The 25,762-nt window shown below is 39.5% G+C and overlaps 1 protein-coding gene across 1 annotated transcript; it reads right to left on the reverse strand.

Moving 5' to 3' along the window:
* Positions 1-18,738: 18,738 nt before the first annotated feature.
* On the reverse strand, positions 18,739-23,576 carry LOC128203489 (uncharacterized). The gene is made up of 3 exons (XM_052904925.1): positions 23,467-23,576; positions 19,638-19,788; positions 18,739-18,796 (listed from the first exon to the last, which is right to left on the reverse strand). Exons 1-3 carry the CDS (start codon positions 23,564-23,566, stop codon positions 18,739-18,741), a joined length of 309 nt encoding a protein of 102 aa, XP_052760885.1. The 5' UTR covers positions 23,567-23,576.
* Between the last annotated feature and the right edge of the window lie 2,186 nt (positions 23,577-25,762).

A 25,762-nucleotide genomic window follows, 5' to 3' on the forward strand; every position in this document is an offset into this window, starting at 1 on the left:
AATGTTAACTAAAAACCATATGCCGCGTACCTCATTTTCCTTTTATTCAGATATACTAGCAGCATTTGTGGGAAGTAAAACATTTCCGGGAAAATACATTCATAGATTTGATTGGGTCCAAATGTCTGGTAGGTTCTAAAGTGTAACAACAAGATTAATTTTCAGCTTATTTTTCTAGCTTTTTTCATCAAGCCAAATTTCCAATTTCTTTCTTGAATTTACTAACTAAAAATATCATGAAGGTAATTTTGCACAACAGTCCAACAGTTTTTAAGAATGCAAATACAACAAAACTCAAAACGAAAATAGTGTACCAGCATCTTTGTACATCTCGCTCATCTGCAGCACGTGCTGTGGCACAAACCGGAAATCCTCGGGAGGAATCCGCTGAAAACGGTGTTTTACCTACTAGAACTAAGAAAAAGCCCAAGGTATCCTGTCCTCGTGTCCGCCGTAAACGCTGCTCTTGTTGTTATTTCTGTTCATTGTTTGTTATAACAGGGCGATACTATAAGAAGGGTGGATAAATAAGTAAATACAGTAGACTCATAGTCATTGAGTATACTGTTTGACTACTGGTTGACGGTACATTTCCGAACAGGGCACAAACCCCGAACACCGGCTAAAACACGCGTTTGTTTACCGTGGTCGATTATTCGATGATCTAGATCAATACAGAGTCTTGCCTTGGTCACACTTGCGAAGTTTCATCTTGTTTTGTTAAGTATTTTTCTAAAAAATGCCATTTAATAATTATACGCTTAAAGATCAAAATGTAGCACATGGGGGAATGACGTCAGAGGGGGAACGCTCATCTTTATGTTTTGCAGTTATGTTGACCTACATTTAAGATATTTATTTATAAATAGAAATCACGCTTTACAGTTGAATTGCATGTTTTAAAAAAACATCGGAAACAATAAATAACTTTGCAGCTAAGTGTTTATCTAATATAGCATACTTATTAATTATAATTGTATGACCATGTATTTTCGCTTTGAAAGTGTTCGGTATTTGTGCCCTCCATGGCATAAATTTAAGGGTGATTAACTGTCCATAAAATGAACGATTTTCGACATAAAATTGATGAGATCGTGAATCTGTACTTTGACGGATGTTGTCACATTAACCAAAGATGTTTCATACGCAATTTTAACTTACTGCAACAAAAACACTCCAAGATAAGTGTGAAAAACCTCAAAAAGTGTTCGGATTTGTGACCTTAGGCAGTATTCTATGGTGCTCGTTTAATGTCCTTCTGCAATTATTTGAAAGATGCGAATCTACCATGACTGAATTCTGCTATGTCGAGGCTCATCACGTTAGCAGCGAAGCATGCTGTTGACGATGTGGCGATATGGCAAAATACATGTAAAAATATATTTGGCGTATTCTTGACTAAGTTATGACATTTATGAATAATAATCTCGTGTTGGCACCCTGAGGGTAACCTATCTCTTTTAAAGCTTTGGGGTTCTTGCCTACGGACGTAAAACAACACGAACTAACAAAAAACAACAGTCTGTTTGGTGTGTTCATGTTTTTGAAGAGATGATATAAATAATATGCTGAGACACAGATAACAAAATGTTGTACTCATTTACAAAACGTTCGTGTTCCAATTAATTTGTTTTAGATAATTGTGCTATATTGTGTTCGCTTGTTGCGTGTGGCAATACAGTCGCCCACTATTCGTCAACAACACTTTTAATTCCATAAGGTTAGGATTCATTTCGCACATATTCAATTTGAATTTACTTGAATAATATTACTAATAATCATCTTTCATATCATGTCACTAAGGACCAATTTATGATTAATCGACAATTGAAGTCGTTATAATAAATTGTGTAAAACAACAAATGACGTTCAACTTGTAAACACGAATTGCATTTTTGCTTCAACGTATATGAACAAGTATATAAAGTTTTAACGTTCTGATTAAAATATTAGAAATGTCCCAAGTGAGGCACTGTCGGCTCCCACGGCACGCATTCCGGTAACAATACACATGTATAGGTATGTGCTCGACATGAGTGGAGCCTGACCACATTATCTATACATGAAACACAGAGAGTAATTGAGTACATAGAAGTGAAGACGCAGGATTGTTTGACCAATCATCTTATTATATTAACAGGGTGCATACCTGGCTACCATGAAGACAAAGAAAAAAGTCAGTAAAAAAGAAGCTATTCAGGAGGAGCTGTTCAAAAAGCAAATAGGTAAAACATCGTCGCTATAACATCAATACTGCCCACATCACGGAACCACACATTACAGCCCACGTCACACAGCTAACGTCACAACATATGCATCATAACAGTCCACATCACAGAGCAAACGACACTGCAAATGCAGCATTACAGCCCACATCACAGAGGACACGTCACAGCAAATTCATCATTACAGCCCACATCACATAGCCAACATCACAACACATGCATCATTACAGTCCACATCACAGAGGAAACGTCACGGAAAATGCATCATAACAGCCCACATCACAGAGCTAACGTCACAGCAAATGCATCCTCAAAGCCCACATCACAGAGGAAACGTCACAACATATGCATCATTACAGCCCACATCACAGAGCAAACGTCACAGCAAATGCATCATTACAGCCCACATCACATAGCCAACATCACAAAACATGCACCATTACAGCCCACATCACATAGCCAACATCACAACACATGCATCATTACAGCCCACATCACAGAGCAAACGTCACAGCACATGCATCATTACAGCCCACATCACATAGCCAACATCACAACACATGCATCATTACAGCCCACATCACAGAGCAAACGTCACAGCAAATGCATCATTACAGCCCACATCACAGAGCAAACGTCACAGCACATGCATCATTACAGTCCACATCACATAGCCAACATCACAACACATGCATCATTACAGCCCACATCTCAGAGCCAACATTACAATACATGCATCATTACAGCCCACATCACATAGCCAACATCACAACACATGCATCATTACAGCCCACATCACATAGCCAACATCACAACAAATGCATCATTACAGCCCACATCACAGAGCAAACGTCACAGCAAATGCATCATTACAGCCCACATCACATAGCCAACATCACAACACATGCATCATTACAGCCCACATCACAGAGCAAACGTCACAGCACATGCATCATAACAGCCCACATCACAGAGCAAACGTCACAACACATGCATCATAACAGCCCACATCACAGAGCAAACGTCACAGCAAATGCATCATTACAGCCCACATCACAGAGCAAACGTCACAGCAAATGCATCATTACAGCCCACATCACATAGCCAACATCACAACACATGCATCATTACAGTCCAAATCACGAGGAAACATCACAACATATGCATCATAACAGCCCACATCACAGAGGACACGTCACAACATATGCATCATTACAGCCCACATCACAGAGCTAACGACACTGTAAATGCATCATTACAGCCCACATCACAGAGCTCACGTCACATCAAATGCATCATTATAGCCCACACCACAGAGCGAACGTCACAGCAAATGCATCATAACAACCCACATCACAGAGCTAACGTCACAGAAAATGCATCATAACAGCCCACATCACAGAGCTAACGTCACAGCAAATGCATCCTTAAAGCCCACATCACAAAGCTAAAGGCAAGAGCCAATGCATTATTACAGCCCACACCACAGTGATAAGGTCACAACCAATCCATCAATACAGCCCACACCACAGAGCTAAGGTCAGAGCCAATGCATCATTACAGCCCACACCACAGAGCTAAGGTCAGAGCCAATGCATTATTACAGCCCACACCACAGTGATAAGGTCACAGCCAATGCATCATTACAGCCCACACCACAGAGCTAAGGTCACAGCCAATGCATCATTACAGCCCAAACCACAGTGATAAGGTCACAGCCAATGCATCATAACAGCCCACATCACAGTGATAAGGTCACAACCAATCCATCAATATAGCCCACACCATAGTGATAAGGTCACAGCCAATGCATCAATACAGCCCACACCACAGAGCTAACGTCACAGCAATTGCATCATAAAAGCCCACATCACAGAGGACACGTCACAGCAAATGCATCATTACAGCCCACACCACAGAGCTAACGTCATATCAAATGCATCATTACAGCCCACATCACAGAGGAAACGTCACAACATATGCATCATTACAGCCCACATCACATAGCCAACATCACAACACATGTATCATTACAGCCCACATCACAGAGGACACGTCACAGCAAATGCATCATTACAGCCCACACCACAGAGCTAACGTCACAGCAAATGCATCATAAAAGCCCACATCACATAGCCAACATCACAACACATGCATCATTACAGCCCACATCACAGAGGACACGTCACAGCAAATGCATCATTACAGCCCACATCACAGAGCAAACGTCACAGCAAATGCATCAGTACAGCCCACACCACAGAGCTAACGTCATATGAAATGCATCATTACAGCCCACATCACATAGCCAACATCACAACACATGCATCATTACAGCCCACATCACATAGCCAACATCACAACACATGCATCATTACAGTCCACATCACAGAGCTAACGTCATACCAAATGCATCATTACAGCCCACACAACAGAGCAAACATCACAATACATGCATAATTACAGCCCACATCACATAGCCAACAGTACAATACATGCATCATTACAGTCCACATCACAGAGCTAACGTCATACCAAATGCATCATTACAGCCCACACAACAGAGCCAACATCACAACACATGCATCATTACAGCCCACATCTCATAGCCAACATCACAACACATGCATCATTACAGCCCACATCACAGAGCTAACGTCATATCAAATGCATCATTACAGCCCACACAACAGAGCCAACATCACAACACATGCATCATTACAGCCCACATCTCATAGCCAACATCACAACACATGCATCATTACAGCCCACATCACAGAGCTAACGTCATATCAAATGCATCATTACAGCCCACACCACATAACCAACATCACAACACATGCATCATTACAGCCCACACCACATAGCCAACATTACAACACAGTATGCATCATTACAGCCTACACCACATAGCCAACATTACAACACAGTATGCATCATTACAGCCAACATCACATAGCCAACATCACAACACATGCCTCATAACAGCCCACATCACACAGCCAACATTACAACACAGTATGCATTATTACAGCCCACATCTCATAGCCAACATCACAACACATGCATCATTACAGCCCACATCACAGAGCTAACGTCATATCAAATGCATCATTACAGCCCACACCACATAACCAACATCACAACACATGCATCATTACAGCCCACACCACATAGCCAACATTACAACACATTATGCATCATTACAGCCCACATCACATAGCCAACATCACAACACATGCATCATTACAGCCCACATCACATAGCCAACATCACAATACATGCATCATTACAGTCCACATCACAGAGCTAACGTCATACCAAATGCATCATTACAGCCCACACAACAGAGCAAACATCACAACACATGCATCATTACAGCCCACATCACATAGCCAACATCACAATACATGCATCATTACAGTCCACATCACAGAGCTAACGTCATACCAAATGCATCATTACAGCCCACACAACAGAGCCAACATCACAACACATGCATCATTACAGCCCACATCTCATAGCCAACATCACAACACATGCATCATTACAGCCCACATCACAGAGCTAACGTCATATCAAATGCATCATTACAGCCCACACCACATAGCAAACATCACAACACATGCATCATTAAAGCCCACACCACATAGCCAACATTACAACACAGTATGCATCATTACAGCCTACACCACATAGCCAACATCACAACACAGTATGCATCATTACAGCCAACATCACATAGCCAACATCACAACACATGCCTCATAACAGCCCACATCACACAGCCAACATTACAACACAGTATGCATCATTACAGCCCACATCACATAGCCAACATCACAACACATGCATCATTACAGCCCACATCACATAGCCAACATCACAACACATGCATCATTACAGCCCACATCACATAGCCAACATTACAACACATGCATCATTACAGCCCACATCACATAGCCAACATCACAACACAGTATGCATCATTACAGCCCACATCACATAGCCAACATCACAACACAGTATGCATCATTACAGCCCATACCACATAACCAACATCACAACACATGCATCATTACAGCCCACACCACATAGCCAACATTACAACACATTATGCATCATTACAGCCCACATCACATAGCAAACATCACAACACATGCATCATTACAGCCCACATCACATAGCCAACATCACAACACATGCATCATTACAGCCCACATCACATAGCCAACATCACAACACATGCATCATTACAGCCCACATCACATAGCCAACATCACAACACATGCATCATTACAGCCCACATCACATAGCCAACATCACAACACATGCATCTTTACAGCCCACATCACATAGCCAACATTACAATACATGCATCATTACAGCCCCACCAAAGAGCCAACATCACAACACATGCATCATTACAGCCCACACCCCGTAGCCAACATCACAACACATGCATCATTACAGCCCACATCACATAGCCAACATCACAACACATGCATCATTACAGCCCACATCTCAGAGCCAACAACAACACATGCATCATTACAGCCCACACCACAGAGCCAACATCACAACACATGCATCATTACAGCCCACATCACAGAGCTAACATCACAACACATGCATCATTACAGCCCACATCACAGAGCTAACATCACAACACATGCATCATTACAGCCCACACCACATAGCAAACATCACAACACATGCATCATTACAGCCCACATCACAGAGCTAACATCACAACACATGCATCATTACAGCCCACACCACAGAGCCAACATCACAACACATGCATCATTACAGCCCACATCACAGAGCTAACATCACAACACATGCATCATTACAGCCCACATCACATAGCCAACATCACAACACATGCATCATTACAGCCCACATCACAGAGGACACGTCACAGCAAATGCATCATTACAGCCCACATCACATAGCCAACATCACAACACATGCATCATTACAGCCCACACCACAGAGCTAACATCACAACACATGCATCATTACAGCCCACACCACATAGCAAACATGACAACACATGCATCATTACAGCCCACATCTCAGAGCCAACAACAACACATGCATCATTACAGCCCACACCACAGAGCCAACATCACAACACATGCATCATTACAGCCCACATCACAGAGCTAACATCACAACACATGCATCATTACAGCCCACATCACAGAGCTAACATCACAACACATGCATCATTACAGCCCACACCACATAGCAAACATCACAACACATGCATCATTACAGCCCACATCACAGAGCTAACATCACAACACATGCATCATTACAGCCCACACCACAGAGCCAACATCACAACACATGCATCATTACAGCCCACATCACAGCGCTAACATCACAACACATGCATCATTACAGCCCACATCACATAGCCAACATCACAACACATGCATCATTACAGTCCACATCACAGAGGACACGTCACAGCAAATGCATCATTACAGCCCACATCACATAGCCAACATCACAACACATGCATCATTACAGCCCACACCACAGAGCCAACATCACAACACATGCATCATTACAGCCCACATCACAGAGCTAACATCACAACACATGCATCATTACAGCCCACATCACAGAGCTAACATCACAACACATGCATCATTACAGCTCACACCACATAGCAAACATGACAACACATGCATCATTACAGCCCACATCTCAGAGCCAACAACAACACATGCATCATTACAGCCCATATCACAGAGCTAACATCACAACACATGCATCATTACAGCTCACACCACATAGCAAACATGACAACACATGCATCATTACAGCCCACACCACAGAGCCAACATCACAACACATGCATCATTACAGCCCACATCACAGAGCTAACATCACAACACATGCATCATTACAGCCCACATCACAGAGCTAACATCACAACACATGCATCATTACAGCCCACACCACATAGCAAACATCACAACACATGCATCATTACAGCCCACATCACAGAGCTAACATCACAGCACATGCAGCATTACAGCCCACACCACAGAGCCAACATCACAACACATGCATCATTACAGCCCACATCACAGAGCTAACATCACAACACATGCATCATTACAGTCCACATCACATAGCCAACATCACAACACATGCATCATTACAGCCCACATCACAGAGCTAACATCACAACACATGCATCATAACAGCCCACATCACAGAGCAAACGTCACAACACATGCATCATAACAGCCCACATCACAGAGCAAACGTCACAACACATGCATCATAACAGCCCACATCACAGAGCAAACGTCACAGCAAATGCAGCATTACAGCCCACATCACAGAGCAAACGTCACAGCAAATGCATCATTACAGCCCACATCACATAGCCAACATCACAACACATGCATCATTACAGTCCAAATCACGAGGAAACATCACAACATATGCATCATAACAGCCCACATCACAGAGGACACGTCACAACATATGCATCATTACAGCCCACATCACAGAGCTAACGACACTGTAAATGCATCATTACAGCCCACATCACAGAGCTCACGTCACATCAAATGCATCATTATAGCCCACACCACAGAGCGAACGTCACAGCAAATGCATCATAACAACCCACATCACAGAGCTAACGTCACAGAAAATGCATCATAACAGCCCACATCACAGAGCTAACGTCACAGCAAATGCATCCTTAAAGCCCACATCACAAAGCTAAAGGCAAGAGCCAATGCATTATTACAGCCCACACCACAGTGATAAGGTCACAACCAATCCATCAATACAGCCCACACCACAGAGCTAAGGTCAGAGCCAATGCATCATTACAGCCCACACCACAGAGCTAAGGTCAGAGCCAATGCATTATTACAGCCCACACCACAGTGATAAGGTCACAGCCAATGCATCATTACAGCCCACACCACAGAGCTAAGGTCAGAGCCAATGCATCATTACAGCCCAAACCACAGTGATAAGGTCACAGCCAATGCATCATTACAGCCCACACCACAGTGATAAGGTCACAACCAATCCATCAATATAGCCCACACCATAGTGATAAGGTCACAGCCAATGCATCAATACAGCCCACACCACAGAGCTAACGTCACAGCAATTGCATCATAAAAGCCCACATCACAGAGGACACGTCACAGCAAATGCATCATTACAGCCCACACCACAGAGCTAACGTCATATCAAATGCATCATTACAGCCCACATCACAGAGGAAACGTCACAACATATGCATCATTACAGCCCACATCACATAGCCAACATCACAACACATGTATCATTACAGCCCACATCACAGAGGACACGTCACAGCAAATGCATCATTACAGCCCACACCACAGAGCTAACGTCACAGCAATTGCATCATAAAAGCCCACATCACATAGCCAACATCACAACACATGCATCATTACAGCCCACATCACAGAGGACACGTCACAGCAAATGCATCATTACAGCCCACATCACAGAGCAAACGTCACAGCAAATGCATCAGTACAGCCCACACCACAGAGCTAACGTCATATGAAATGCATCATTACAGCCCACATCACATAGCCAACATCACAACACATGCATCATTACAGTCCACATCACATAGCCAACATCACAAAACATGCATCATTACAGTCCACATCACAGAGCTAACGTCATACCAAATGCATCATTACAGCCCACACAACAGAGCAAACATCACAACACATGCATAATTACAGCCCACATCACATAGCCAACATTACAATACATGCATCATTACAGTCCACATCACAGAGCTAACGTCATACCAAATGCATCATTACAGCCCACACAACAGAGCCAACATCACAACACATGCATCATTACAGCCCACATCTCATAGCCAACATCACAACACATGCATCATTACAGCCCACATCACAGAGCTAACGTCATATCAAATGCATCATTACAGCCCACACAACAGAGCCAACATCACAACACATGCATCATTACAGCCCACATCTCATAGCCAACATCACAACACATGCATCATTACAGCCCACATCACAGAGCTAACGTCATATCAAATGCATCATTACAGCCCACACCACATAACCAACATCACAACACATGCATCATTAAAGCCCACACCACATAGCCAACATTACAACACAGTATGCATCATTACAGCCTACACCACATAGCCAACATTACAACACAGTATGCATCATTACAGCCAACATCACATAGCCAACATCACAACACATGCCTCATAACAGCCCACATCACATAGCCAACATTACAACACAGTATGCATCATTACAGCCCACATCTCATAGCCAACATCACAACACATGCATCATTACAGCCCACATCACAGAGCTAACGTCATATCAAATGCATCATTACAGCCCACACAACAGAGCCAACATCACAACACATGCATCATTACAGCCCACACCACATAGCCAACATTACAACACAGTATGCATCATTACAGCCAACATCACATAGCCAACATCACAACACATGCATCATTACAGCCCACATCACATAGCCAACATCACAATACATGCATCATTACAGTCCACATCACAGAGCTAACGTCATACCAAATGCATCATTACAGCCCACACAACAGAGCAAACATCACAACACATGCATCATTACAGCCCACATCACATAGCCAACATCACAACACATGCATCATTACAGTCCACATCACAGAGCTAACGTCATACCAAATGCATCATTACAGCCCACACAACAGAGCCAACATCACAACACATGCATCATTACAGCCCACATCTCATAGCCAACATCACAACACATGCATCATTACAGCCCACATCACAGAGCTAACGTCATATCAAATGCATCATTACAGCCCACATCACATAGCCAACATCACAACACATGCATCATTACAGCCCACACCACATAGCCAACATTACAACACATGCATCATTACAGCCTACACCACATAGCCAACATTACAACACAGTATGCATCATTACAGCCAACATCACATAGCCAACATCACAACACATGCCTCATAACAGCCCACATCACACAGCCAACATTACAACACAGTATGCATTATTACAGCCCACATCTCATAGCCAACATCACAACACATGCATCATTACAGCCCACATCACATAGCCAACATCACAACACATGCATCATTACAGCCCACATCACATAGCCAACATTACAACACATGCATCATTACAGCCCACATCACATAGCCAACATCACAACACAGTATGCATCATTACAGCCCACATCACATAGCCAACATCACAACACAGTATGCATCATTACAGCCCATACCACATAACCAACATCACAACACATGCATCATTACAGCCCACACCACATAGCCAACATTACAACACATTATGCATCATTACAGCCCACATCACATAGCAAACATCACAACACATGCATCATTACAGCACACATCACATAGCCAACATCACAACACATGCATCATTACAGCCCACATCACATAGCCAACATCACAACACATGCATCATTACAGCCCACATCACATAGCCAACATCACAACACATGCATCATTACAGCCCACATCACATAGCCAACATCACAACACATGCATCATTACAGCCCACATCACATAGCCAACATTACAATACATGCATCATTACAGCCCCACCAAAGAGCCAACATCACAACACATGCATCATTACAGCCCACACCCCGTAGCCAACATCACAACACATGCATCATTACAGCCCACATCACATAGCCAACATTACAACACATGCATCATTTCAGTCCACATCTCAGAGCCAACAACAACACATGCATCATTACAGCCCACATCACAGAGCCAACATCACAACACATGCATCATTACAGCCCACATCACAGAGCTAACATCACAACACATGCATCATTACAGCCCGCATCACAGAGCTAACATCACAACACATGCATCATTACAGCCCACACCACATAGCAAACATCACAACACATGCATCATTACAGCCCACATCACAGAGCTAACATCACAACACATGCATCATTACAGCCCACACCACAGAGCCAACATCACAACACATGCATCATTACAGCCCACATCACAGAGCTAACATCACAACACATGCATCATTACAGCCCACATCACATAGCCAACATCACAACACATGCATCATTACAGTCCACATCACAGAGGACACGTCACAGCAAATGCATCATTACAGCCCACATCACATAGCCAACATCACAACACATGCATCATTACAGCCCACATCACAGAGCTAACATCACAACACATGCATCATTACAGCTCACACCACATAGCAAACATGACAACACATGCATCATTACAGCCCACATCTCAGAGCCAACAACAACACATGCATCATTACAGCCCACATCACAGAGCCAACATCACAACACATGCATCATTACAGCCCACATCACAGAGCTAACATCACAACACATGCATCATTACAGCCCACATCACAGAGCTAACATCACAACACATGCATCATTACAGCCCACACCACATAGCAAACATCACAACACATGCATCATTACAGCCCACATCACAGAGCTAACATCACAACACATGCATCATTACAGCCCACACCACAGAGCCAACATCACAACACATGCATCATTACAGCCCACATCACAGAGCTAACATCACAACACATGCATCATTACAGCCCACATCACATAGCCAACATCACAACACATGCATCATTACAGTCCACATCACAGAGGACACGTCACAGCAAATGCATCATTACAGCCCACATCACATAGCCAACATCACAACACATGCATCATTACAGCCCACACCACAGAGCCAACATCACAACACATGCATCATTACAGCCCACATCACAGAGCTAACATCACAACACATGCATCATTACAGCCCATATCACAGAGCTAACATCACAACACATGCATCATTACAGCTCACACCACATAGCAAACATGACAACACATGCATCATTACAGCCCACATCTCAGAGCCAACAACAACACATGCATCATTAAAGCCCATATCACAGAGCTAACATCACAACACATGCATCATTACAGCTCACACCACATAGCAAACATGACAAGAAATGCATCATTACAGCCCACACCACAGAGCCAACATCACAACACATGCATCATTACAGCCCACATCACAGAGCTAACATCACAACACATGCATCATTACAGCCCACATCACAGAGCTAACATCACAACACATGCATCATTACAGCCCACACCACATAGCAAACATCACAACACATGCATCATTACAGCCCACATCACAGAGCTAACATCACAGCACATGCAGCATTACAGCCCACACCACAGAGCCAACATCACAACACATGCATCATTACAGCCCACATCACAGAGCTAACATCACAACACATGCATCATTACAGCCCACATCACATAGCCAACATCACAACACATGCATCATTACAGCCCACATCACAGAGCTAACATCACAACACATGCATCATTACAGCCCACACCACAGAGCCAACATCACAACACATGCATCATTACAGCCCACATCACAGAGCTAACATCACAACACATGCATCATTACAGCCCACATCACAGAGCTAACATCACAACACATGCATCATTACAGCTCACACCACATAGCAAACATTACAACACATGCATCATTACAGCCCACATCTCAGAGCCAACAACAACACATGCATCATTACAGCCCACACCACAGAGCCAACATCACAACACATGCATCATTACAGCCCACATCACAGAGCTAACATCACAACACATGCATCATTACAGCCCACATCACAGAGCTAACATCACAACACATGCATCATTACAGCCCACATCACAGAGCTAACGTCACAACATATGCATCATTACAGCCCACATCACAGAGCTAACATCACAACACATGCATCATTACAGCCCACATCACATAGCCAACATCACAACACATGCATCATTACAGCCCACACCACAGAGCCAACATCACAACACATGCATCATTACAGCCCACACCACAGAGCCAACATCACAACACATGCATCATTACAGCCCACATCACATAGCCAACATCACAACACATGCATCATTACAGCCCACACCACATAGCCAACATCACAGCAAATGCAGCATTACAGCCCACACCACATAGCCAACATCACAACACATGCATCTTTACAGCCCACATCACAGAGCTAACATCACAACACATGCATCATTACAGCCCACACCACAGAGCCAACAACAACACATGCATCATAACAGCTCACACCACAGAGCCAACATCACAACACATGCATCATTACAGCCCACATCACATAGCCAACATTACAACACAGTATGCATCACTACAGCCCACATCTCAGAGCCAACAACGACACATGCATCATTACAGCTCACACCACAGAGCCAACATCACAGCACATGCAAACCAAAGGATGGTAAATTATGGATTTAAATCTTTTTAATGAGATATATCAATTAACATTTCCATGGTATTGTAAAAGTATAATTATGTTGTAGACTTGGTCCCAATTTTCGCTTACATAAAACTTGGTTTATAAAATCGAGTTTAAGCACTTGATTGTGCTCAATAAAATATATTACTTAACCTATTATGTTACACATATTACAAGAAACAATTACCTGGTTATTGCCATTGTAATCGTCGTCTTAACACACCAGTCATATATTGGTTAGTGAATTTATTATTATTTTTGTGTAATTAACCATTAGTATGAGTTGTGACGTCATGGGAGAACGGCATCGGATAACCTGTCGATTTTGTGTTCAGAATACGACCGGAAGTTGGTAGAGGGTGGAAAGGTTGGCCGGAAGACGATCACGGACGAGCTGGACAACAAGCTAGTCAAGGACTTCGCGCTCACCGAGAAGGACATCCAGCCCGCTTACGTGCAAGTCCAGATTCTGGAGAGGGGACAGTACTTCGTAAGTGGATAATATAAAATAAATCATATCATGTTTGTGAGCTCATATTTACTTACGTCCGGAGCTGACTTCGCACAACAGCAACTTATTTCATTGATAACTAACAGCTAATCACATCTCTCTTTTTACATGTTTTAGTAATCTACTGTATATCATCCTTATGAAGAATGTTAACATTTTAATCATAATTTCTGAATATCTAATTGTAAAAGTAGCTCAGTTATTGTGGGGTTCAAACAGGTACTCACACTTTCATTGTAAAAGTAGCTCAGTTATTGTGGGGCTCATACACGCACTCACACTTTCATTGTAAAAGTAGCTCAGTTATTGTGGGGTTCATACAGGTACTCACACTTTCATTGTAAAAGTAGCTCAGTTATTGTGGGGTTCATACAGGTACTCACACTTTCATTGTAAAAGTGGCTCAGTTATTGTGGGGTTCATACAGGTACTCACACTTTCATTGTAAAAGTGGCTCAGTTATTGTGGGGTTCATACAGGTACTCACACTTTCATTGTAAAATCGCTACATCTCAATCATTGGTGAAAAGATTTGGTGAATAATGATTTCACGTACGTAGTCACTATCGGATTCAGGGGGTGGGGTGGGGGCACCCGGCGCCCCTATCTAAAATCGTCCACGTTTACTTTCTAATTCAATATAGAAGAAAAAAGAAAAAAAAATCTCCCAAAATGCAACTTTTCAGAATAGAAATTGTTAATTTTTTCTTAGGGAATACCCTAAAAAACTGACAACACTTTAAACCCCTCTTTGGTAAAATCCTGACCTGGTCCCCTCCATCCCAAGTACGCAAACTTCGTAAAGCCAGTTTTTTTGTTCCACAGGACGCTGAATCAGAACATGGTTACCGCAAATTTTAGTTAGGAAACCGGAGTTACCCTTTTATAAATGGAATCCGGATAACCATTAAGGATGAATATTGCATACAAGTATACCGTTCTAAAACTGGTGGATTTTCTTTCTTTTATTAGTAACTTAAAATATTTGTTTTAATTGTGGTAAATCTGATGTGGAAGTAAGAGTGCATCTTTAACGAGGTCACCCTAGTAAAGGTCTGCCCATGCAAACATACCTCATCATCTAAATATCAACAATTTGTTGATTTTTAAACGAAAAGTACCATAAACGTTCATGTTTAACATTCATGTTTCAGTGCTTATAATCCATTTTTGAACAAACAACAATCCAACCACGACAATTTACCAATTATCTCATGTAATGCAACTAAGAAAACGAAATGCCATGTTATTGGCGAAATATTACGTAAACATGTGGATAAAATCAACACGTTCATTGTAAACTTTGCAACTTGTAACACGCAATTTGTTCAATAAGTGTTTAATGTTTAAAGTTATGATACCAAACGAAGATGCTGATAGAAAAAATATGCTTTACGCTATATACTGGACGCATACATTTTTTTCAATACAAAGGTCCACTTCCGTGGCAAAAGTGGTCACTAGAAATGGTGCCTTTCCTTACAAACCGCCATTTTATTTTGAAACAAACATTTTTCTCAAAAGTATAAATGGTTCAAAATATTATATTATTTTGAGATGTATTCGCTTAACGTTGGATGTCGAAGGGTCTGACATCTTGGATAATCTTCTTTCCATTGTGCTAAACACTATCGGTTTAAAGTATCGCTCCAAATGGCCCGGTATCCGGTATATTAAGGTGTGACACGGTATCCCATTATTTAAAATTGCACACGTGGAGTGAAACTGCCATTTGCAATGCAATGGGACGCACCCAGCATTTTTTTGTTGTTGTTGCAGTTTATTTTGCATATCAATTCGTGGGCAAAATAATACTTTATCTACCTAGTTCAATTATGTCCAGGGAAAAGTGTTAAAATTAATTCCACAATAATCATATATCAGTGAGTAGTGACATGATTATATTTACACTAACTTCGTCCCCAGGGCCTAACGAAAACCGTGTTTCCTGAGCAGGCGGAGAGCTTCAGCGTGGTTTCGAATGGCGCGGAGTGCATCATGATCTCTAGACGCTTCTTCCTGGAGAACGCCAACGAGCAGACCATGTACCATCTGAGATAAGTGGTTAGTGCGAAACACTTGTGTGTAACCAAATAGCATCATTGACTGATATGATTTATTATGGATATCGAAGAATGTATTGTGTTCAATATTAAATTACAACCGTAAAGAAACTTTAGTATTGTAAACAAAGTCCATCTGAAATTTATTAAACAGAATTTACATAGTGTAAATATCACATCATTTCTTAACTGCAAAATCATTAAATTGCACAGGAGACGCTGCCCCCCCCCCCCCCCCCCCCCCCGGAAGCGGAGCTGCAAGCGAACTTTCAGGACTTTGTTGACTGAAAGGCACACCGTGCGCGCGTGTACCGCCACCTTGTGCATAACAAACACGAGCGCAACGAGCGAAAAAGCCAATTTCCGACACAGATTGGCAGCCAGTATTGCTTTCGCACAGGGCCTACTGTACGAAGCATGGATTAGAAATTTATAAATAATAATTTAAACACAGACTTTCATTCCGTTTAACGGTAAAATGCGCCTATTTTGGTATTTCATATCCATTATATGTTATTACAGAAATGAAAACATCTTGTCTTTGTAGTTTTTTATGCCTCGACATATTATGAAAGGTTAACGTTGACCGCTAGTTTAAACTAATAATAGGTTGATATACAATGGGTGTTCTTATGACAAAGTGAAAAATATGTGGGAATCAAATCCTTTCTATATACAACTTTAATTTGCATAAACCTGCATTACACTTCGTCTGTGACACACCCATACAGACACACAAACACACATACACACTTCCGAAACGGTTATTTTTTTTATGTTCACTATGCCAATTTTAATTAGGCGCTTTTGAGTTTTAAAAGTCTGTAACGTCGATCATGGTTTGACAAGTATTTTGAACTATGGAAATAGATCCTTGATTTCCAATGCTTGTCAAAAAAGAATAGAGTCGTTGTCTTAAGATGTAATTGTGTTCCGAGGTTTGGACATATATTCTGTACATTTTTCTCATGAAAGAGAACATCTAGCAAAATGCAAGAACAAATCAAACAAATCCTCGTCACGCAAAAACTACTGTATAAAGGATAGATAAGTAAATAGATTACCTTTACCGCCGAATGTGATTGTTTAGACATGTAAATGAATAGTTTAACTATACGTTAAAAAGTACATTAAAACGGTGTTACAGTAGCTTTATGGTTTGGTATAAATGGGGAATGCCAAAATCAGGAAATTGCTGAATTTTCCAGTTTCCATTTTAGCAAGTGGTATACGTAATGGAAACATGTGTCTGTAACACGCATTCAACTGAAGTCATAACGTCTTAGTTTTGGTCATAAACCAGCTTCAGTTGCATTATGTACTGAAAGCCACCTCGCAGCAGCTGTATGAAAAATGCTTCAATTGTTGAAACTTTATTGACTAAGGTAGATCATAATCACATTGAAATCGATTTGCCGTGCTGGTATTCTGGATCTCTATTTCCCTCCAAGTGGTGCAGCGGTTGTAACGAAGTTATGTGCAAGAACTTGAGCCCTACAAAAGGTAAAATAATATATAAAAATAATCATAACTCATTATACAGCAAATCAACTGAACTAGTAGAATGTCCCCTTTTTCGTTCATTAGTTCGCGGGACTGAGATGGCCTTGACGTTGTAATATATAGAGGATATTTGCTGTCGTCGTAAGATCCAAATGTATTTCAGAGATGTATTTCAGCGAGTAGTATTTATTATATTTCATGCACAAACATTACCCTTTTTTAAACATGAATAACAATGTATAAAGCATTCGAATTAGACAGACGAAATTCTTATTTCTTTTGCAAAGTGTTGCTTATGTATATTTGCGCATTTAACTAGCTCAATGTAAAACGAAACTTAATCCGATACCTACTATTAGTATTTATCTAATATGTTATAACTATTACAAACAGGCAATTGGATGTGTCAAATTAAGGACGGAAATAAATGCAGTAATATTTTTACAATTACGTTATTTCTGTTCCCATATGGTCCTGGTCTTTTTCTAATAAAAGCCGTCTTTTATGTAATTATATCTTTGATATGAAAGCATTAAAGACAGTTCATCAATTAGTGTTAATATATGTGTATTGCCATTCAGTTTCAATGTGTAACATTCACGTTTACATGTGGACTACGCGGACGAAGACCCTGGATAATATATCTATTTCGTACAGATGTTCGGCCAAGTTCCTCATACGACGTAGAGAATAACAACACTTACAAATTATGTATGACCTAGGTTTTAAGGTGTTCTCCGTTTCCATTTAAAACATGTTCAAATCTAAAACCCTTCCTTATCATTCAGAAATTCTCTAATAGAGCGTTGAATAATACAGTGACTGAACTCACTCTTTGCAAACAGCAGCACACACCAGGCCTGTGATGAGTTGGTTGTGTCCGTCAATTTTGTTGACGAGTTCAGGGCAAAAATTGTGCTCACATTGCGCCTCGGTTTCGTCTGTACCGAACTGAGCAAGAAGCTGCTTAGCCAAATCTATGACTGAAATATTAGGGAACTGTAATGAGATAATAACCGACACTATCTGTTTTAATAAGTCATTGTAATTGGAAGTTATAACTATTAACAGAGATGATTACACAATTGGATTTCCCGTCTGCTGAAACATTTTAAAATCTAAGACATTTAGAACATGTTAAGTAAATTCGAAATCGCTTGCTTCGCTCGCCTCCCACCCCTATTGTTAATTATTAATATTTACCTCATATTTTCTAACTATTACATACAGGCAATGGGATGCATAAAAATAAGGACGGTAATAAAAGCAGTGGTATTTTTACAATTACGTTATTCCGTGTCCATATGGTCCTGGTATTGTAAGATTGTTTTTCAACCTTGAATGCCATGGTAGTTTTCTTTGACTCCTATACTAAAGTCAAATGATATATGGAGACGTACGTTGGGTACACTTTTTGTTGATTGTTATTCAATCATCGGTATTTATTCTACTTTATCCTTTCTCAAAACGTCGGAGTCTTCGGGAAAAAAGTTTGAGACAATAAACATTCGAAATACCAAATATCATTAAACCAAACAATTTTGAGCCGAATTTTATTTTCACTTAAATTTACACCCGCCATTGAACTTGTCTTGTATTATGTTTCCGGTCTTAAAACAGCAAACTTATTATTAAAATAAAATTTTAATTGCTTCATTTCAACTTAATTTAATTGCATATTAAAGATGACATCAAAGCACATTCATATAATATATCATTCATATAATATATGATAAACACAAGTTAGATCGGGCGACCGGAGCAGTGGCACTGGGAAATGACAAGTTTATCATTTTTGTACCCATTTTTATTGTGATCGAATCGGGTTGGAGGGGGGTTGGGGTTATAAACTTTATTTACCATTGCAATCGGCTGAGACCTATCCGGCGAACATAGATTCCAGAGAATGCATTTGAAAATTGTTCTCATGGTTCAATTGTCAATTTGTAGCTTCAAAGTTAATACAAAAAATACAAAGGCCAGTAAATTGACAACGACGGGTTGGACGTGCTTTTGGTCGGTGGTCTTTTATTGTTAATATAAGAATGCTGTGAGTGCTGTATTTGTATGAGACTTGTATGAGACTCGGCTTAATGGTGAAATGTTGTTTTGGAATATGTTTGACTGGATCTCAGAGATGATAATTGTGTAGCCTTTTTTGCAAAAACTAAACACAAGGCATGAGTGCCATTGATGTAACAATACAAATACAAAGCAGGCCAGTTAATTTACAATGGCGAGTTAGACGTGTTTTTGCTATGTGGTCTCTTATTATGAATATGAAAATGCTGTGACTGTTGTATTTGTATGAGACTTGTATGAGACTCGGCTTAATGTTGAAATGTTGTTTTGGAATATGTTTGACGGGATCTCACAGGTAAAAGGTTTGCTCTTTAGACAATTTTCTGAATTATTATTGATTTCCGCGATAGTGATGCGCTCGACTTCTTATTATTGTAACCACTCACATGTATTTCACCTCAAAACTGTTAAGTTATTGAACTAATAGTGAAAGGAGCCCGTGCGATCAAAAATTTAAAACAATACGAACAATAAGAAGAGAGTCAGTAAACGTACTTTCTGGACATGGGAAAATCGACTACTGCTTTAAACAAAACCGAGCGGAAAAGATATTTATCATCGCCGCTGAAACACTGATGCTCAGAAAAACAAAAACATAAAAAGTTATCTTATGTTGTTTTTGTACATGCATTGCATGTATGTTATGTCGATTGAAATGATGTGAAACTATTTTGCAATAAATATGTTTAAGCCATAGCAAGCCAAACGGTCAGTCATTAATATCAAATGAAAGACAGATGGCGGTTGCAACTGTACATCAGTGACACTCTTATTCAAAGTCAATACATACACATGTATAAGAAACATAAACTTTGAATGATTAACCTTTAACTTCTTACTAAATAATGCATTAATGGAAAATATTAATTACTGATTTTTTACAATACTGTAACCGTGTATTTAATACCTGAAAACGCAAAAATATTACATGATTGGTGCGTGCTTACTGTGATCTACTATCGTCTCTTAAGATAGAAATACCGTGTTTTTTGCACCTTCCTTTCAAATTAAACTCGGTATCCTTCATAAAGGCCATTGTTTTTGACATTTATTCACTCTCTTTTTTTGTATAATAAAAAAAATTGTATAATTAATTATGGCAAATCTTATATGGGAGTAAGAGTGCATCTTCAAGATTTCCATGAGTTAAGTCATCAAGTTTAACTGCTAAATTGAAATTATTGCGCGATCTACTTGGAGTGTAGTTAAAGAGTTCCGATTTCTGACATTGTAGACCGTCCATTTACATCAGGGATTGTTTTCGATAAAAATGCCTGAAGAGTTCCGAATGCATTGCTGCAGCATCAAAAATAACAAAGTAGGTCAGAATGTCATCCAATGACATTGTTGAATTTTGTTTGCAAAACTGTAAACATTGTTCAATTTGTTGGTAGCTTTAATGAATTTAAAGCAGACAATTTTTAACTTTTTCCCTTTCAGTTGCCATGAAAGTAATAGTTTTGCATGAACCTATTTTAGTTGAATGCAAATATAAGGTAGACCACCCAATATAAATTTTGTGGAACTGTTTCTTTTAACTGCCAATAATTTAAGATACTAATCTAATTTTTATTATAATGACTTAAGAAAAACCAGTTCCGCCCCTAGGCGGCGATTTGTTTAGCTAATAAACATGGCTAGAATGAGATTGGCATCTAGATGGTCACGTGATTAACATTTCTATGAACGTACTTGGAAACTAGGCAATACATTCCGGAGCAGAATTTTAAAGATTCCATTATTAAAGCCATATAAGGAAACTATCCCTGACATCTAACGGCCATATTTTTGAACAAACGACTACCGCTTAGAGGAGCATTGCATAAGGAAACCAAAAGAATATGCCGCTAAATAATTTAGAGCCTTATTGTTTATTCTTACAGATATTTAGGCTTTAACGAAAAAGCTAGAAAAACGAAAATTGACCCATGGACCCATTTGAAACGAAGGGGTCTGATAGAGGACCACCAAAGTAAAGTTTGAGTTGTTTAAGATAAGAAGCAAAACAAAAAAGGATGACTTAAGACGGACAATATGTAATCACAATGGCTTATCATTAGTCGCATGTGATCTAAATATTTGATGTCACCTTTAATGCATACCAAAAAGTTTCTTATTAACTCATTGCGAAAAAATGCTTGCCATGGTGATTGCTCCCACTACGTTATTTTTGTTAACTGCAACGCTTTTATTGGTCAATTGATGATAAAACCCAAGAAGGAGAAAATGAACACTCATGGTTATATCAGTGGCACAGTGTCGAATTGCAAAATACTCTACCAGGGTCAATTGACTGATAACTTATTATTGGTGGCGATGGCCAAGTGGTTTGCGTATCGGACTCAAAATCAGAGGTTCTTTGGTTCGATCCCCATCCGGTGCTTCGTTGACGATACTACTGGTTATAATCCAGGAGTGGTAAATTGTCTTAATCACATGTACATTGCAGATTTTAAAAACTGTACATACGTTCGTCGTCAAAAAGCTCTACAAAGAGTACTTTGTTTGATGTTGCTCACAGAGCATAAATCTAAAAGCACACGGGCGCTTAACAAAATTACAAAATGGCATGGGCTTACTATCGTATCCGCCGAGTAGAGATTCAATGAATCTGTCCTGCACAACATGAGCCGAGAACACAAATGGCATCAAAGCCAGAAACAATACAGCCGTCCTCATTGTGGTATGTTGATGGTGTCTAGGATAGAAAACGAAAATATAATCCAATCTTTTTATATATATCATAAGGTATATATCATTTTGAATGAAAATATAGTATTAAAACTGTATTCACACAAATTACATTCATAAGTTCGTCATACACACATACGAATGTGATGTATATAAAAATATAAAACGTTTAATCATAACATAAGAAGTAATAAGTACAGCTCAGTTGAATTTTCGTCCAATTAACCCTGTAGTTGGATCTTATATTTAAAATGTTCCAAATTTAGTTCTTGTTTATGGATAAATGTTACGACATGTAATCTGTGACATTAATATTGCAAATTTATATTTAACTGTTCCATCATTTGAGTAGTTATTCATGTATTTGGCTTTTAAGGGCCTTCCAATGCTAAAGTCGTTTGAACGTCCAAAACATCTTTATTATTATTATTTTTATTTAGTTTTGTGGTTCAATATATAGTAAGCATACTTCATATGTCCATTGCAACATGTGTAGCTTTTATTAGGAGTTGAGCAAATTTTACGAAGGATTTTTATCCGTTTTCTAAGAAAAAAGCATTTGCATTTTTCCGGAAGAGATTTTATACCAAATGAATACGATTTTCTGTCAACATAGTCAGTACTACCCAATTAGCAATGTATTGAGGCTGTGTGGTGATTGCAGATATTTTAAGAAATATAGTTGCTTTTTTGTAACCAGATAATGACTTTATTCCACTAATTTTCATTATTTTATTATATATCATTCTTATTTGAAAAGATACCTGAAGAACTCATATGACATTGTTGATTAGGTAGGCTAGGGTACGGTGAAACAAAATATAGTTTTATTGCCGACAGACTTTTCAATAAATATGCAAATGATTTTTCTACCCAAATCTGTTAAAATAAATTTGAAACTTTTAAAACTTTTTTTAAGCTTCCCCACCAACTTTTGCATTGTGGAAGGCCCTTAAAAGAAGTAATATTATTAAGAATGGAGTAGAAAGTACATATAAACAAAATGTATATACAAAAATAGATACATATAATGGAATAAATTATTCAACAAAACATTTTCCTGGTATGTTTTTTCCACAGAAGCATACATGTACGTCAGTTCACAAGCGATTTGGTTGTTGAATCTATATTCGACATACAGTGATGTGTTCATGTATCGGGTTGATGTGTTTTTAAACATTTCTTAACATTTTAATATTTCCTGCTTTCAATACTCGTAAAGTTTCAATATAATTGGTAGAAAAGCAATGTTTCATTTTAAGTTATATAAATATACAAAACAAAACTTCCTTTACCAGAACTACCTGATACAAAGGGCAAATTTAACGTTTCTTAAAAGTATACCCACGATGATTTCAAACCATGGGAAAATGTATTTCATGTTGCATTCCAAGAAGCGAACGTGTTACGCGTGCTTCCTATATATAAGGAATTCATTTGTTTTGACAAAACTATATATGTATATATACTATAGTCGACCTGAAAAATCAAAATAAAATAGAAAAACCAAATGGACGCAAAAATAGCATCACAAAAGAATGCCAATGATTGTCCGTTCTTCTCAGTTTGTCATTGGACGCAATTGGAAAATAAATGATGAAGGCTTTATAATAGGATTTCTATTCCTTTCTCTACTTAGTCTTAGACTTGTGTTTGCGTCATACGTATTTATTAAATGTATGTGAATGCATATGATTTTGCGTTTTTTGAGTCATGGTCAAATGTGTGAAGTCTGTACGACGCCGCTGCCGACGACGACGCAGCCGCCAAAGTGTAAATAATATAGGGCAGTGAATATAACAACCTAAAAGTAAATTCTCAGTGCAAAGTCCAGCCATTTTATGACTTAATTTAAAAGTTACTTTGTTCAGAGTTTTACAATTGAAAAGATATATCCTTGATGATTGACTTTGGCAATTCCCTTCATTGTACAGTCTATTATAAAATATTTTTATTAATCTTGCCTTATGGTTAAATCTTCTGAGTTTTCAAGTTATTTTGCAAAATAATAAGTTTTCTGGTAAGGTTTCAAATAGAACTTTTGTTCAGTGTATGGTACAAGCCTTCGTGGATTTCTAATCTTATCATAGAAATGAATTATACTATAAATCCTTGAGACATAATTTATAAATGGTTTTATTTGGAACATTGTGGTTCAGAACGGTACTGACATGCTGGATCTCA

Source organism: Mya arenaria, chromosome 2 (assembly GCF_026914265.1).
Source record: "Mya arenaria isolate MELC-2E11 chromosome 2, ASM2691426v1".
Taxonomy (NCBI): Eukaryota; Metazoa; Mollusca; class Bivalvia; order Myida; family Myidae; genus Mya; species Mya arenaria.